Source organism: Hemicordylus capensis, chromosome 4 (assembly GCF_027244095.1).
Source record: "Hemicordylus capensis ecotype Gifberg chromosome 4, rHemCap1.1.pri, whole genome shotgun sequence".
NCBI classification, from domain to species: Eukaryota; Metazoa; Chordata; class Lepidosauria; order Squamata; family Cordylidae; genus Hemicordylus; species Hemicordylus capensis.
Window position 1 is genome coordinate 63802063 of NC_069660.1, and position 16147 is coordinate 63818209.

The following is a 16147-nucleotide window of genomic DNA, read 5'->3' on the forward strand; positions in this document are numbered from 1 at the left end:
CATTTCTGATTACCTCCGTTGTCTTCACCATTATCCAAAATTTATTTCAAACAGAACCAAATTAATTTTGTAATTAGATCACAGTCCTCTGAGAAAGCCGAGGGTCATGCTGTCTGAATGCTTTCAAAAACGGTCCTGACCTATGTTGCTGCCCTACCATCCTGTCTCCCCGGAAACAAATAGCGTGGCATAACCTAAGCAAGATCTGTTTTACAAAGCGTTGCTGGCAGCATGGGCTCTTCTGATGGATGCATCATTTGAAACCAAGTTCCTACCATCTGTTCACCCCTTTAATTTGCAATGCAAGAAAAGCCTGTTTTGCAATTACAACCATTAAAGGCAAGGTTTTTGTCATTTAATTGCGTGTATATGCGCATGGTACTGTACAGCAGCCATTTGCCAATTAGGGATGAGAACCTCATTACTTCCCTGCTAAATGATACAGGAAATGTAGCATCAAGCATATGACTGTTCCTTGCTGGTAATGTGCACCAGCACGATAACACAGAAATGAGTACGGGCTGGTGAGTGCTACAGCATTTGCAAAGGCTTTCATCCCTTACACGTTTCCTAGGAGAATACAGCAGACTGAGATTTATACTGGCCAACTTTACATTAGCTGCCTCATGCTTAAGTTCTTTCTAGCATGAGGTATGCTTATCGTTGTCCTTTGCAGTCTCTGGAAAAAGACTTTATAGGTCTACTGTAAATATTAACAAAGCGAGGCTCAAATGTCAAGAGCACCACTCCTGTATGATCCAAGTGATGGAGTCATTAAATTGAGCTACATGATGCACAGTCTCCGGTCAATGCCAAGGACACATGGGGACTGCTATGCAACTTCCAAGGCAGTCCCAATGATGTAGTGAGAGGGGCTGCAGCAGAATGACTTCAAGGAGCTTTCAGGCAGCAGCATGTTTCCAATGGAAAGGAGCACTGCGTTGGAGTCACCCTGCAGCAGTCCCATCACTACATCATCGGAGCTGCCTTTGAAGTTATGCAGTGACCCCAGGGTGTCCTTAGTGTCATTGGGAGACTGCACACCATGGCACTCCTTCTGTCAATTTATGCACACATGCATGGTCATCTGCCATATCTACACGCAGAAGATAGCAATATGGGCCATGCTTAAGAAGAGCACATGCTCATGCAGAAAGCCCCCAGTTCAATCTCTGGATTTCCAATTTAAAATGATACCAGGCAATAGATGGGTCAAAAGCAAGAGCTTTTGTATGGTGTCCCTCAGGGCTCCATTTTGTCTCCAGTGTTCTTTAACATCTACATGAAACTGCTGGGAGACATCATCAGGGGATTTGGTGCAGGATCAGTACACTGATGACACCCAAATCTACTTCTCCATGTCAGCTTCATCAGGCAATGGCAATTTAACTTCCCTAAATGCCTGCCTTGAGGCAGCAATGGACTGGATGAGGGATAACAAACTGAGACTAAATCCAAACAAGTCGGAGGTGCTTACTGTAGGAAGCCACAGTTCGGGCAGTAGGATAGATCTGCCTGTTCTGGATAAGGTTACACTCCCCCAGAAAATACTAGTTCACAGTTTGGGAGTACTTCTGGACCCAACCCTCTCTCTGATACCTCAGGTGGAGGCAGTGGCCAGATGTGCTTTCAATCAGCTTTGAATGGTTCTCCAATTGCACCCTTTCCTGGAAGTGAGTGACCTTAAGACAGTGATGCACATGTTGGTAACCTCCAGGCTTGACTACTGCGATGCACTCTACGTGGGGCTGCACTCTACATAGTTCAGAAGCTGCAATCGGTGCAGAATGCTGCTGCCAGATTGGTCTCTGGGATGCCCCTTAGAGACCATATTACTCCAGTTCTAAAAGTTCTACACTGGCTAACAAGAAGTTTCTGGTCAAAATACAAAATGCTGGTTATTACCTATAAAGCCCTTAATGGCTTGAGCCCATGGTTTTAAAGAGAACACCTTCTTTGTTATGAACCCTGGCACTTATTAAGATCTTTAGGGAAGGTTCATCTGTGGGTGCCGCCAGCTCATCTGGTGGCAACTCAAAGGTGAACCTTCTCTGAAGTTGCCCCAGAGCTCTGGAATGCATTTCCTGCTGAGATTAGAGCTGCTCCATCCCTGTGGATCTCAGGAAACAACTTAAGATGCATCTCTTAAGCCAAGCTTTTTAGTTAGTTGGTGTGTTTTTATGGGTATTTTAATTTGACTTTTTATATGTTATAATTGTTAAATTCTTTTTTGTTTTATGCTGTAAACTGCCTAGAGACTTCGGCAGTGGGCAGTATACAAATCTGCTAAATAAATAAATAGGTGGCTTTTAGATATCTTACCAGTATATTGTAAACATAGAAATTGCACTGTAATGTTCATATTTCCAAGACTATTTCTTTGTCTAAGCTTCCATCATCCCTTCCTCTGTTTAATTTCTCGTGGCTTTATCCTCTTTCTAAATGATAGAGCCTGAGTTTTTGCTTGTTTGTTCCCAGATTATCGGGGCTCTGGAGCAAGATGAGCAGGCGCGCCGGCAGCGCTTGGCATACAAAGTAGAACAGCTTATTGGTGCCATGTCTATGGAGAGCTGAAGAAAGGAGCTGGAACTCCTAGAACAAAGGAAGGAAGTGCTCACCACAAAGACTTCCAGGAGTTAAGAGTAAGAACTGGCAAGGAGGCCGCTGGGAACATACCTGAAGTACTGTGACAACCTCCAAAAAGAAGCTGAAGTTGGTCCAAATACTTAGCTCAAAAATTACTCATCATAATTCCAGTTGAAAGGACAGAAGAAAACCAACAGCAGCAATGCTTCTCACAACCCGGTTGGATCAGCCAAGAAGTTCAGCTCCTCAAGTTTGTCTACCTAGAAAGATCTTGGGAAGCTTAGATTCCTCCATGACTGCTGCTTTGCATGAAAGTTGTTTGATGTATATTAGGAGATTAAAAGAAAAATGCTATTTAATTTTTTTTCTTTTTTTAAAGAAAAAGGAAAGAAAGAAGAAGAAATAAATGTAACAAAAACCACAGTGGCCACATCAAATACCCTGTTACAAAGATTCTGCTGCACACAATGCCCCTCCTCTTTCATGAGGCCCCTATTGTTCATGGCTCAGATGGATGGTTTTTGAGTGGATGCTCGCACTGTTGGGAATCTTTAAAAACTTCCTTATTCCTCTTCCTGGGAACTTACAGAAAATCCCACGAGCACAAATTTGCACCAAACCTTTTTAAACAAAGGGAGATAACCAGTGCAGTTGAGGAAGAAGGCCAGCAAACTGCATCTGCAAGAGGAACTTAGCTGAAATGTACCTGAGTGGAAAAGCCATTTGGTCATTCAACCCATCTGTCTTGAAATCCATCTTTAGCTATGTATTTATACAGTATGCATTTTTTAAAAAGAAAAACCCTATTTACCATTAGAGGGGCACTATATATATATTTTTAAAGTCCTTCATTCCTTGTCTACTTCAACACAAAATGCCACCCTGTTGCAAAGATTCCTCCTATTTCTGTGCACTTGAAAATTATGTTCCTGAGGAATGTCCTGTCCTTTTGAAGCTAAGGAAGCTGTGAGTCATTTAAATTGAAACTGGTGCATCATGGGCTTCTGCAGGTGCAATTTGTGTAAAAACTAATTGGCTTTTGTAGTTGCTTGGAGTGTGGGTTGTTTAGCTTTTTGGTTTGTTTGTTTCTCCTAGTCACTATGTGATTTCTTGCAGTAAAAAAAAAAATGTTTACAGCAAGCAATACTTGAACAGTGTAGAGCTAGTGAGTCAACATATTTATTGCTTTCCTGTGCTGGATTCTCTGCTTATGCGATCAGGAAAAATGGCATTTGCATTTTTCTCACACCATATGCAAGGTCATTCAAAGGTCAAGCATAAGACTTCTGTGTCCATTGGGAGAGTGAGGCAAGGAGGGACCTTCTCTCTAGATAAATGGAAATGGCATACACTACATGGTGGTTAATGCCTATTGTCTTTGTCTCTGTCCACTTGTCTTGTCTTAGGTTAGGTTTCCCAGCAGCCCATTTCTTAGCAATCAGTGGAAGGCTGATGTCTGTGAGTTGTTGTTCCTTAAAAAAAAAAAAAAAAAAAGACCAAAGCTTTCTTGTCCTTTTCAAGAGTGCCAAGTAGCAGGTGGGATGCTGTAAATATTTCTCTCTGTAATAAATATTGATATTTGTGCAGGCTGCAGTTAAGAGGGGTGATTAGGGGGCAAGGCGATTAAGCCTAATGGAAGGCAGGATATCGACCAGTTTCGGACCATGTGACTAGAATCCAAATCAGATTTGATAGGAAGAATGGTTTCCTCAACTGAAATCTAGGAAGGGCTGGTTTTACCACCGACCTTCTGCATGATGCTTCTGAGCATATCAGTTTCTCCAGAGTTGGTACCATTTTTCTGCACAAGGCAGTTGTCTATGGTTGTTAACAGCTGCTCAGAATGGAATCAGTAGATGTTTTAGCTTCTCAGGTATAGGTTGCCAGGGCAGCAGTACTGAAGGCCTCAAGAAGTTGAGGGTGAGTGGATTTCAAGGAGCAACCATTTTACTGTATTGTATAGTTATTCAGAAGAGGAAAGTTTTAGAAGGTCTGTGCTCCTGCCCTCCATCTTCTGCACCTATGTTATCTATGATATCTCCTGAAGCTATCCTTCCACATCATCCATTTTCCAATGCCAGATTCAGATTTAAGAAATACTCAAGAAGGGACAGTTACCCAACATTGACTAGCCAGTCACAGTATCGATGAGAAGTATATAGAGAAGTAGCTATATAGCAGAATAGATGCTTCATGTCATCAGTGACCTGTACGTGTGTGTATCATCAGCCATAATGTCACAGGACCACATTCTCACCTTCCAGTACACACCAGTCCTATTTCCCTTTCAGGGCCTACAATAGGCAGTAGGTGAGTGGGTTGCACTTTGAATTACCTACTCTGTGAGAATCCCTGATTTTGTACTTTCTAATCATTATCCTCCTGAATGCTGCCAGCAAAGGGATAAAGAAAAGGAGCAACTTGCTGCTTTAATTATAATTCATTAAAAGCTGTGCCAAGCCCACTTTCCCCCTGATAATTCACTTTCATAAGTTTCCCTGGGCCCTATTAATAGCCTGAAAGAAATACTAATGACTGACCTTGTGCAATAAGCCAAAGCCTTTGACATTCACAGCAGCCAAAGCTTTGCAGCCAAAAAGCTCTGATTTACATTGACTTGGCAGGAGCAGGGACAGGAGCCAAATGCAGGAAGCATCTCCAAAGAGGAGCAGCCTGGTTTCAGGAGAGTTTCCTCTTTATCTTCTGGCAAGGTGGTGAATTTGACTGCTAAGGCAGATTTGTCTCCTTGATCCCAAACTTAATTGATGTAGGTGATAAGTTTAACAGCCAATTTTTGTGAGAAGAATTTTCATTTCACCCAATTACAGGCACTTCACAATTAGACCATGTTAGGTCCCCTTCAGTGCGCTTCCATTTTTGTCAGGTTTTACTGTGGTGACAGATGGGCTATATAGCTGTAGCTTCAGCCTCCCAAATTAAGGCTGCATCCAGCCTACCATTTCTTATATCACTAGTCAGAAGTGAAGGAAGAGGGTAACTTGCAAAAGACATACCAACTAGTAAGGGTGGGTAGTCACTGCAGCTACTGTTTTGGATTGTGCCACCCATACCAATTTTGCTAGTTTGGACTCTTTGCAAACATCACAAGGATTGACAGAGGTCTTATGGGCTTGCAGGGTTTAGCATGCTGATTCAGGCACATGCTGTCTAGAAGTACTCACTAACTAGGACCATGGCTTCTTACCATCACGGTTTTCAACAACAGATTGACATCTATGTATAGAGTTTTTAAGGCTGGAAGGGATCTCCTGCACAGTTACACTTCATCTAGTGTTTTCTGCATTCTGGTTGGCTAGAACTCACCTTAAGCTGAACTGGAAATCCAAGTTATCATATTTTTCTTGCTCTGTAATTAGATGCACATGGGAACTAAAAGGCAACCAAAGTGTCTAGTGACTGCATGGCCTGGCTCATGGATGACTCAAGTGTTGTGGGATCAGTCCCAAGTGTTTTCTTTGGAAAGCAGCTAGCCTTGAGCATTTAGAAGCCATAGCAATTGCCTTAGGTGACATTATACCCTGTCTGTGTCTCTTTCCCCTGATGTTCAAGTCCCAGTCTGCCCTGTTTCAGGTGTTTTCACATCAAAGCTAAGGACGTCATTTCTGGAATTTCTGTGCCTCACACTGCTGTTTAAATAATTCCATTTAATCTTCTCCTGATGAGTGCTATCCAGAGCCATCAAAGAGCCTACTGCAAGAAGGAGTGATGTGCTAATCAAATGATTCTTTCCTTTGAAGGCCTTTTTTTTTTAATCCATCTTGTTAGCACACTTGCCTGCCCTGCTATACTTTTCCCCCCTTCAGCACTAAAATCCTGCAGCCACTTCACTTGCCAGAGCAATGAGCCTTTGTCTATCTAGTATCATCTGAAACATGGCCTGCAAGCATTTAGAAGAGGTAAACAGCTAAACTGCTGCACTACACTGAGATTAGCCTCTGGCCAAATTAACAACTGGCATGGTAGAGAAGTGTTGGAAATTGCATTGCTTTCCTGTTGCTAGTGGGATATACTCTTGGCAAAAGTAGTTAAGGGTGCTTTACCTCATTAAGATTAACAGAGGTCTTCCTCTTACCCAGGAAAATGTTGTGATATCGGCTGGCAAGCTGCCATGCTGTCCCTGTGGTGGGATACCTTTTGTTTGCCAGTAAGAAAATCCCATGCAACACCTAGCATCTGTGTTACAGCTTCATACCTTTAAATAGATCCTTTTTATGAAAATGGAGCATTGGTTCACTTACCGTGAAGGCTTCTTCTGGTTGCTGGGGCCAAAGACATCTCCATGGGTTATACTCCCCCCGAGCTCCTAGGCAGGACAGTTCTGATTTGCTGATAAAAAAGAATGCCTACTCAAGGGGGGTAACCCCACCCCAGTTCTTTTGAGCCAAGTTACGTAAGGTATTAAAACAGACAAGGTATAACAATAGAAAAAATAGGAAGAAGAGAAAACCTGAGGACTCAACGTGGACCCCAAAACAGAGTGTTGAGAATCACCCTAAGAGTCCAGATGGCAACAGCAGTCTTCCAGATCCTTAATTATCAGGTCTATCCCAGAATAAGAATTTTGGATGCCTAAAAGATGGTTTTCCAGGAACAGACAAGCGCGCCAAACCGGGTGGGCCGAAATGTCCTTGGCCCCAGCAGCCAGAAGAAGTCTTCACGGTAAGTTAACCAATGCTCCATTCTCTGTTGCTGGGGCCAAGGACATCTCCATGGGACATACCACAGCTTGTACACCACTCAGGGTGGGAGCGCTCTTGTCTATTCCTGGGGAAGCACCTGCTGTAAGACCCTTCTACCAAATGCAGCCTGAGCTGAGGCGTGAGAGTCAATCTTGCAGTGTCTTGTAAAGGTCGATGAACTTCACGTTGCTGCCCTGCAAATGTCCTGTACTGGTGCATTTGTGAAGAAAGCAGCTGAAGTCACTTCTGCCCGAGTAGAGTGGGCAACCAAGGAGGCCTAAGGAGCTGGACCTCGTATGTCAAAGATATGCATGCCTTGATCCGTCTTGCGATTGTAGATGATGAAACTGCTATTCCCATGAATCTCGGAAGGAACGAGATCACGACACGAACAGGGTATCAGTGACTCTGAATGATGCTGATCTTTCTATGTATGTCTTGAGACAGTGACGCATGTCTAACTTGTGCCACTGCATCTTTTTGGTATGCACTGGATTGGGGCAGAAGGACGGAAGGAAGATGTCCTGAGATTGGTGGAAAGTTGAGGCCACCTTAGTTCTTACAAATGGATCCGGAATGAGGCAGATAGAGTCCTTTTGGAAAATGCAAAAGGATTTGTGAGCTGACAGTGCCTGCAACTCTGAGATGCGCCTCACAGAGGTGATGGCAATTAGAAAGGCTAAATTAAACGACAAAATTCTTATAGGTATTTTTGCTATAGGCTCAAAAGGATGAAATTGTAATGCCTTTAATACAATGTGTAAGTCCCATGTTGGAAATCTATGGACAGTTGGTGGAGACAGCAAGGTTGCTCTCTCAAAAAAATGCCTCAGGTGATGATGAGTCTGCAGTTCTTTTTGGAAATGCCTGCAATGAGGCCGACTAATGAAGATGATTGCCGCTTCAGGGTATTTGGTTTTAGACCTTTTTCCAGCCCGTCCTGTAAAAATTGCAACAGGTGTTGTAGAGTAGCACCACCTCTAAGGATTGAATGGTGTGTCATGTATCCATCTCAGGAAGGCCCTCCATGTGTATTGGTAAATTCTATTTGTGAAGGATCTGTGTGACGCCAACATAGTCTCAAGCACCCTATCGGAGTAACCCTGTTGGCTCAGAACTCGCTGCTCAGTTTCCAAGCGGCAAGCCGTAACCAACCCTGGTTGGGATGCTGTACCAGTCCCTGAGTGAGCATATCCCAAGACACTGGGAGAAACCATGGCTCTTTGGTGGCAAAATGTAGAAGTTCCGGGAACTTGGGCCAAAATGGAGCCACTAGAATAACGCTTGCTCCTGGCAGACTTATTCTTCTTAGCACCCTGGCCAACAGTGACATTGGTGGAAAAGCACAGAGTAGTCTTTCCGGCCATGGGCTTGACAGAGCATCTATATCTTCTGTTCCTGAGCAGGGAAACCTCACCAAGAACCTTGGGAGTTTTGAGTTTATTGGAGTTGTGAACAAGTCCATAATTGGCAGCCCCATTCATCTTGTAATCCATTTGAAAATCTGGGGGCTTATTGCCCATTCTCCTGGCATCAGTTCCTCCCAATTCAACCAGCCGGCCAGCTAGTTTTGATCCCCCTTCACGTGATGGGCTGTCAAGGAGCTGAGGTTTTCTTCCGCCCAGCCGATCAGAAGTACTGATTCCTGGTGAAGTGACTTTGAGCGTGTTCCGCCCTGTCGGTTCACGTGGGCTTTTGCCATTGTATTGTCTGTTCTTACAAGCACGTGTCTATTCTGCAGAGTCTGATGGAACGCTACCAGAGCTAGCCGAATGGCTTTCAGTTCTAGCCAGTTTATACTGTGATCTCTCTCCTGTTGAGACCACATTCCCTGGGTTGAAAAGTGCATGCAGTGTGCCCCCCAGCCCCTGTTGCTGGCATCTGTAGTTAATACGATCCTTGGTGGATCCAGAAACTCTGCCTTGTAGAAGGTTTTGAGGGACCAGCCACCAATTGAGGGACTTATGGACTTGTGGTGGTAGGTGTAGTTCCACTCTTTTCTTCTATGCAATGGCCAGCTGGTGTGGTAGCAGGAACCACTGCAGAGTTCTTAAATGGAATCGTACCCCTAGGACCACTTCCAATGCTGCAACCTTTAGTCCCAGGATTCTTGCCAATGCTGTGAGCAGTACTGCTGGTGTTGCTAGAGCTTGTCTGATTTCCGAGGTGATGGTTCAATACTGATCTTGTGGTAGAAACAAACGGTCCTTTTCCGTGTCTATCACCACCCCGAGGTGTTGGAGTTTCTATGTTGGAGTTGGCTCTTTTCCTGGTTGATTAAGAATCCGTGTTCTTCCAGGGCTAGCAGAGTTGTCCCCAAGTTGCGCAGAGCGGTTTGTTTTCAGTGTGACTGGAGAAAGAGATCATCTAGCAATATGAATATCCAGACTCCCTGTAAGCGTAGATGGGCGAGCAGTGCCAGCACCCTTGAGAACACGCGGGGAGCCGATGAAAGTCCAAATGGGAGTGCTGCATATTGGTAATGACAACCCACATACTTAAACCTGAGAAGGTTCTGGCTGCTCTGAAGAATGGGGATATGGAGATATGCCTCCTTTAAATCTATGGAAGTCATAACATCCAGATAGTGAAGAGCTTCTGACACTGATCACAGTATCTCCAACCTGAAACACTCTCGCTTGAACCATTTGTTCAGGTACTTTAGGTCCAAAACCGCTTGTCTTGACCCATCCTTTTGTGAGATGGTAAACAAGATAATGCCCCCTCCCTCTTGATGGCCTGGGACTGGTTCCACTGCTCCGATATCTTCCAAGTGTCAGATTGCTTTTAGAAGCTCTGCATGTTTGATAAAAGAGCGAGAGCAGGGAGTTGCGAGAAACCTGTGGAGGGGAAGGGCGTCCAGTTCTATCTTATACCCATGTTGGATAACATCTGTCCATGGTGGAGGATTCCCATCTGTCCATGGTGGAGGATTCCCAAGCGTGGTAATGATTGGACAGGTGGCCTCCCAGTTTGACCATCTCTAAGCCATTGCTGAGGCTTGAACTATTTTGTGGGAATGTCTGCTTGTAGTTGCCAGTGCCTCTGTAGGTACCATGTTGATGGTTCCAGGATCCCCTTTGACTTCTGAAATCTCTTTCCCAGCCCCTGCAGAACTGGAATCCTCAAAAGAGCTGCGATTGCTGGAAGGACCTCTTAAAAACTAAACTTTCTGGCTTATGTGGCGCCGAAGGCATGGTCTTCCTTTTGTCCTTGGATACCACCAGAACATCTTTGAGGGCAGTCTCCCCAAACAGTTTGGTGCTGTCATATGCCACTGTGGTCAGGTTGTTCTTTGATGTAGCATCTACTTGCCAATTCTTCAACCATAGATGCCTTCTTCCAACTACCAATGCTGCTGATGCACATGAAGAAAATCTAATTAAGTCCAAGGTTGCATCAGCCACAAGTGCTTGCATCTTCTGTATTTTCACCAGTTGTTGTCTCATCTTGATAGGGTCAGAAGCAGGTTCATTAAGCAGATTGCCTACCCATAAGAGGGAGGCTCTTGCCACCATGGAGGCTGCCACAGTGATGCACATGGATAAGGAAGAATTATCATGAACCCTTTTAAACGCCAATTCTGCCTTCTTATCTGCAGGGTCTCTCAAAGGTACTTCTCCATCTTTCGGCACCAAAGATCCAGACACTAGTTGTGCTATGGGGGCATCTGCATTTGGAGTTTTTAACAGATCTGTTATCTCTTGTTGAAAGGAATAAAAGTGGTTAGCCACAGCCATCGGCTTTCTATTTGTGGCAGGCAGTAGCTATTCTTGTTTAACCGCTTCAGAAAATACTTCTGGCATGGGTAAAAGCATGTCCCTAGGCTTTGACCTGGGAAAACCCAGGTCCCCTTTGTCAGATGGTGCGGGGTCCAAGTTCGCTTTTGCTTGGAGTAATATTGCATTAATAACCCTTGTCATAAGAGAATTAAAGTCATCTGACACAACCAAGTGCTGAGAGACATTCGCAGGTTCAGTATTCCCCCCCTCCCCCATTCCCCCTCTTCCTTGTCAGGTTGGCATCATTGTTATGGTTGTTCTCACCAGGTTCACCTATTTCCTCCTCAGGATCAGCCTCACAATCAGTGACCGGATTTGTCCCAAATCTTTGGGTTTTTTGCTTAGCAAGGGTCTAGGGTTAAGCACCTCGGGGTCCCCAGACTCTTGTTCAGAGGCCTCAGAGGAGTGTAATGTCTTAGATTTACTTTTTGAATGTTTAGACCCCTTTTGTTTTTTAAGCTGTTTCTTTTTGCTAGTTGCCTTTTTGGGTGGAGGGCTGGCAGATTCAGAGGAAGAGGAGCTATCAGTAGAAGAATACTCCCTCCTCCTTTTCTTTGATCTTTTTTCTCTTTTATGAGGCCTGACCTGACGTATAGTATCAATGACTGCATTTTTAAACCAGGGTATTTTAAAATATCCTTCCATTCCATGCTGTCATAGTTAATGTTAAGGTCATTTAAGTCACTGATTCAGAAACCTGGCCATAGGACAACTGGTTTTTGCTCTCTGCCAAAGTGATGGGAGGGGTCCCATTTGTTTCCAGCAATGGCTACTTCTCTATAATGAGGCCTACCTGTGGGCAGTTTATTTGAGCAGTCCAATTCACCAACTTCATTTTAAGTGAACCGAGTTTACAATATATCCTCTGACCTAAACAACTGCCCCAAAGCTGTGGCAGCCCAATAAAAAGGTACCGGGCAAACTCTAGACCAGGGATTCTCAACGTTGGGTCCCCAGATGTTATTGGACTCCAACTCCCATAATCCCCAGCCACAGTGGCCTCTGGTTGGGGATTATTGGAGCTGAAGTCCAATAACATCTGGGGACCCAATGTTGAGAATCCCTGCTCTAGACCATCTAAAAGGTCCCATGCACACGCTAGCCTATTCAGTCCTTTACTAAAGTGGCTGGCCGACATTCTGTGCAATGGAACGCCGGCATTAGGAGCTTGCCGGAACTGCTGCGTAATGTGGAAGCATAATGTGCTGCGTAATGTGCCTTGATGGTGCAGAATGACTTAAAACAGCTTCTGGGCAGTTATTTTAGGTCCTTCCACACAGTCATGCTACATCATCAGGGCTGCCTTTCATGTTATGCAGCAGGCCCAGTGGATCTCTACACCAGCTGTGCCAACCCACTGCCCAGAATGTCAGCCACTGCCCAGTCAAGGCTTCTTATGGAAGGGGCCCTATTTGGTCACAAGACCGACTCTAGAGCCAGCTATATTCTGCTTTAAGTAAGCAACCTTCACTTCTGTGAATAACTGTTCAGACATTTGTGGGGTAGTGACTAGAAAGAGCCTGTCTGGGTGCCTCCTCTTAGAGATCAGCAGCCTCCATCTTGATACTTCTATCTGGATTTGAAGCAACAGAGGAAGGGTCATGGTGACAGGCCTTTGTTGCCTTTGCTTACCATTTTGTTGAACTCTTTTTCGTGGAATTATGCTTGGAGGCACAAGGAATCTATCAAAATGACTGTCCACAGCAATGGTATATTTGTTTTAGTGTCACTTTTTGAGGTTCGGTAGTAGGCCCAGCTATACTTCTCTTGTTTTCTCTGTTACTGTTTTGTCATGTATAGAGCCAGAACAAAACAGTAAGGAGTCAGGTTTGGCTGAAACAGTAACAGTTTAGATCCAAATTCAGATTGACCACATGGAAACTTAACAGGAAGACTACTTCAGTCAAATAATTTGCCTGTGTATGTTCCCTTGAATGAGTGGAATTTGTTGTAGAACTGAGAACATCCCCAGGTGGCTCCTGTTGGTGGAAACTCTTATTTCAGTGACCTGAATAAGCTTGGGGAGGTGGGGGGGGGAGATAGAATGAGTGGATACTGAACCCTGGGGGAAGAGGACAGAGAGGCAGGATTGGTTGTAGAAGGATAAATAACCAACATGAAAGAGCCATTTAAACTCCAGTAGAGCTGGAGTTTATCAGATTTCAGTATTCAATCTGTATCATAAATCACAAGCCAGTAACAATACAGAGAGCCATCATACTGTATATATTTACTTGCTAGTTAGCACTAGGTGAGCAGTTTGACCTAAATAGTGAATGTGTCTCCAGTGATACATGTCTCCCCCATTTCTGTGTCCTGTCAGCTGCGACCCATCTGTCCCATATCTCACCCAGTAAACAAGGAAGTGGGAACAAAGTGATTAATACTCAAGAAATAACCTTTCATTTTTCAAGATACTAGTTGGATTTTCCAAAAGTCTGAGCAATGCAGCAAATCTCTTCCTTTTGTTTGTGAACGTGACAACTAGTAATCACTCCCTCCCAATAATGCAGCCAAGGCACTTGTCATTTGTAGAGAGGGAAGTATAGGAAGAGATGTCATTTGGGTTCAGAAACACAAACACACCCTTAGGAATTTCACAATGAATTCACAGTCCAGAAATCAATGGTTTGAAATTAGACTACTAGACTACTGCCTGCAGGCCATTCCAGTTTAGAATATTTTTGAAAATACCTTTTGAACATATTATTTCCTTTATAAAAATACTCCCCAGAATGGAGGGGGAAACGTCTTTGTTAAATTTCCAGTAAGAGGAAATCTACCAAAAGGAAAATGTTCCAGAAGGATTTGTTTGTGTTTCGAAATACAGTTCTTAACAAGGGGTTTCCTCCCTGGCCCACTCCAAATGTGCACTTGTATCTAGTATATATGACTAGCAGTTTCACACGGTACAACAAAGCTGGAGGAGTGAAAGCACATGTGGGTCATCCTTTGTCTTTCTTGCACTTTCCATGTGACATGCAAATAGAGACCTTTGTCAGCTCCCCCGCCATGAGAAGATGACTGGTTTCTACATGTAGCTCATCTCACCAGAGGGGAGATTACAAGTCCCCCTTTGCACATTACACCAGAGATATGATCAGAGGAACCACAATTCACTCTCCCCAAGCTTCCACTTACCTATAATGGCAAAGCATTGTTGTCAGACAAATTGATGATGCATTGATTCCAAATCCCCATATCATAATTTGTGTGTCTGTAAGCGATTGTCTGGTCTGGTGGTTCTCATGGAAGAATCTTTACAGCAGAACAGTCTTGAAGACTTACCCCTCTGAAATGCAAAGCTCTGTTGCACATGTGTATTCTGCCTCAGTTATGGGTAAGGAGCGGATGTGCCTCTGCTGTGTTCAGTCTCTTTTGAGTAAGCAACACAGTATCTGGAAAGTGTGGATGAACAAGTGACAATTCACCTCAGTGGGTCATCTGAGATGGTCATCATTTCTTAGCATATTATATGAAACCAGTCAGGTCACTTAATAAAAATGAGACACGGTTTGCTTTGTATGTTGTTAGTGCTTAGGTGTCTGTGTTTGTCTATTGCTTTTACCAGAATCTCTCTTTATGTAGTCTGTATTTTGCCTTCTCCTCTATGTGACTTTTTCCCTTCACAGATGAAACCTGATGATGGGCTAGGACTAAAACAACAACAACCAATTATCCCAATAAATAAACGGAAGTGTGGATACTTAAAACTTGCCATAACTTTCTTCTGTCTTATTTCCAAGACAGGTGATGTTTTAGAGAGGACAGCAACATTTAAAACCAGATTTTCAAATGGATTTGTGTGTGTGTGTGTGTGTGTGTGTGTGTGTGTGTGTAATTCTGTTGTTGGCTAAAAATGGGAGCATTTGTAAGTTAGAGCTATAAAGTGGAGTAAATACGTCAAGACACACTCCCTAGCTTGATCAGTAATTAAAAGGGGATTTTGGTACCTGTCCATTTTTATTCTCAAATTTTACTTAACATTTCTGAAAAGTGGAAATGGTTAACATTTCAAAATGTGCTGTCAATATTTTGCTTAGATGATGTCCTGGCAATGTTGAATCAATATTTCAGAATGTTTACAGGAGGAACCAAATTTTGCACAGACATTTCTGAAATGGTGCTTTTGTTTTGAACATTTCAAAACTCTTTCTAGATTTATTATAAGCATGTTATCCTTTTCATCAGCTTTCATTATGCCTGACAAAGCAAAATGAGGCTTAATCACAAACTAGTATGGGCACCAAGGGTGCAGTCCACTGAGCATCTCCCACCAAGCCTTGTTGAAATGAATGTGGGTACTGAAGAAGTTGCACTCAGTGGATTTCTCTCTCGTGCCATGCGATGGTGATCCTTATAAATGTTTCCTTCTGCAAGTGCACTAATGTCATAAATAATAATAGACAGGACCCAAATCTTGTGGAATTTCTAATAAAGATCAATTTAAGTACTATGAGGAAGATTTGAGGGGGTGTGAGAAAGGGCTTTATTAATTTGTCCCATTCCTAGAACTGAATTGCAACAACAGGCTGGTAAAGCTGTTGAACTGAATGGCCTACATTTACGCACTCCACACTATCCTTAACTTTTTTTCATCTTCCTCCTCCTTTATACTTGACACTGGAGTTCTGTATTATATTTTTTTTAAAAGATGGTTGTCTGGTTTTTGTTGTTTTTACAGTGTTTGTGGGGGAGAAATGTAAGAAAGCTGAAGTATTTAAAAATGTTCCAAGGGAAAAAAGGTTTTTGTTATTATTCTAATATATTATTGTGTACCTATTGTAAATATGAAACACTCCTATTTTGCAATCCAAGGACTCACTTTGTACTGTTGTTATATATAAATAAAGTTTACTGGATAAAAATATCTGGATCTATTTCCTGAGTGGGCTTGGCTTGGGATAGATGGGATTTACTTCTGCATGCACTCACTAAACCAGTGAAGAATATTTACTTGTTATGTTGCACCAGTAATAAATCAGTAACAGGGGATCCAAAATGAAATATTTAATCTCATTTTTGCAACATGCCAAGCACTTAAAACTCAAGAGGCTGAAGCAAAAGAAGAAGGTTAAA

The 16147-nt window shown here is 43.2% G+C and overlaps 1 protein-coding gene across 8 annotated transcripts in view; it reads left to right on the forward strand.

Annotated features, from left to right (window-relative positions):
* PLXNA2 (plexin A2) overlaps positions 1 to 15938 on the forward strand; it is a 615006-nt gene extending 599068 nt beyond the window's left edge. For all 8 annotated transcript variants that reach the window (XM_053244546.1, XM_053244547.1, XM_053244548.1 and 5 more), the window contains one exon: positions 2479 to 15938. In XM_053244546.1, coding sequence (XP_053100521.1) covers positions 2479 to 2574 — 96 coding nt within the window. In that variant the 3' untranslated portion in view covers positions 2575 to 15938. The remainder of the gene's footprint in view (positions 1 to 2478) is intronic.
* The last annotated feature ends 209 nt before the right edge of the window (positions 15939 to 16147 follow it).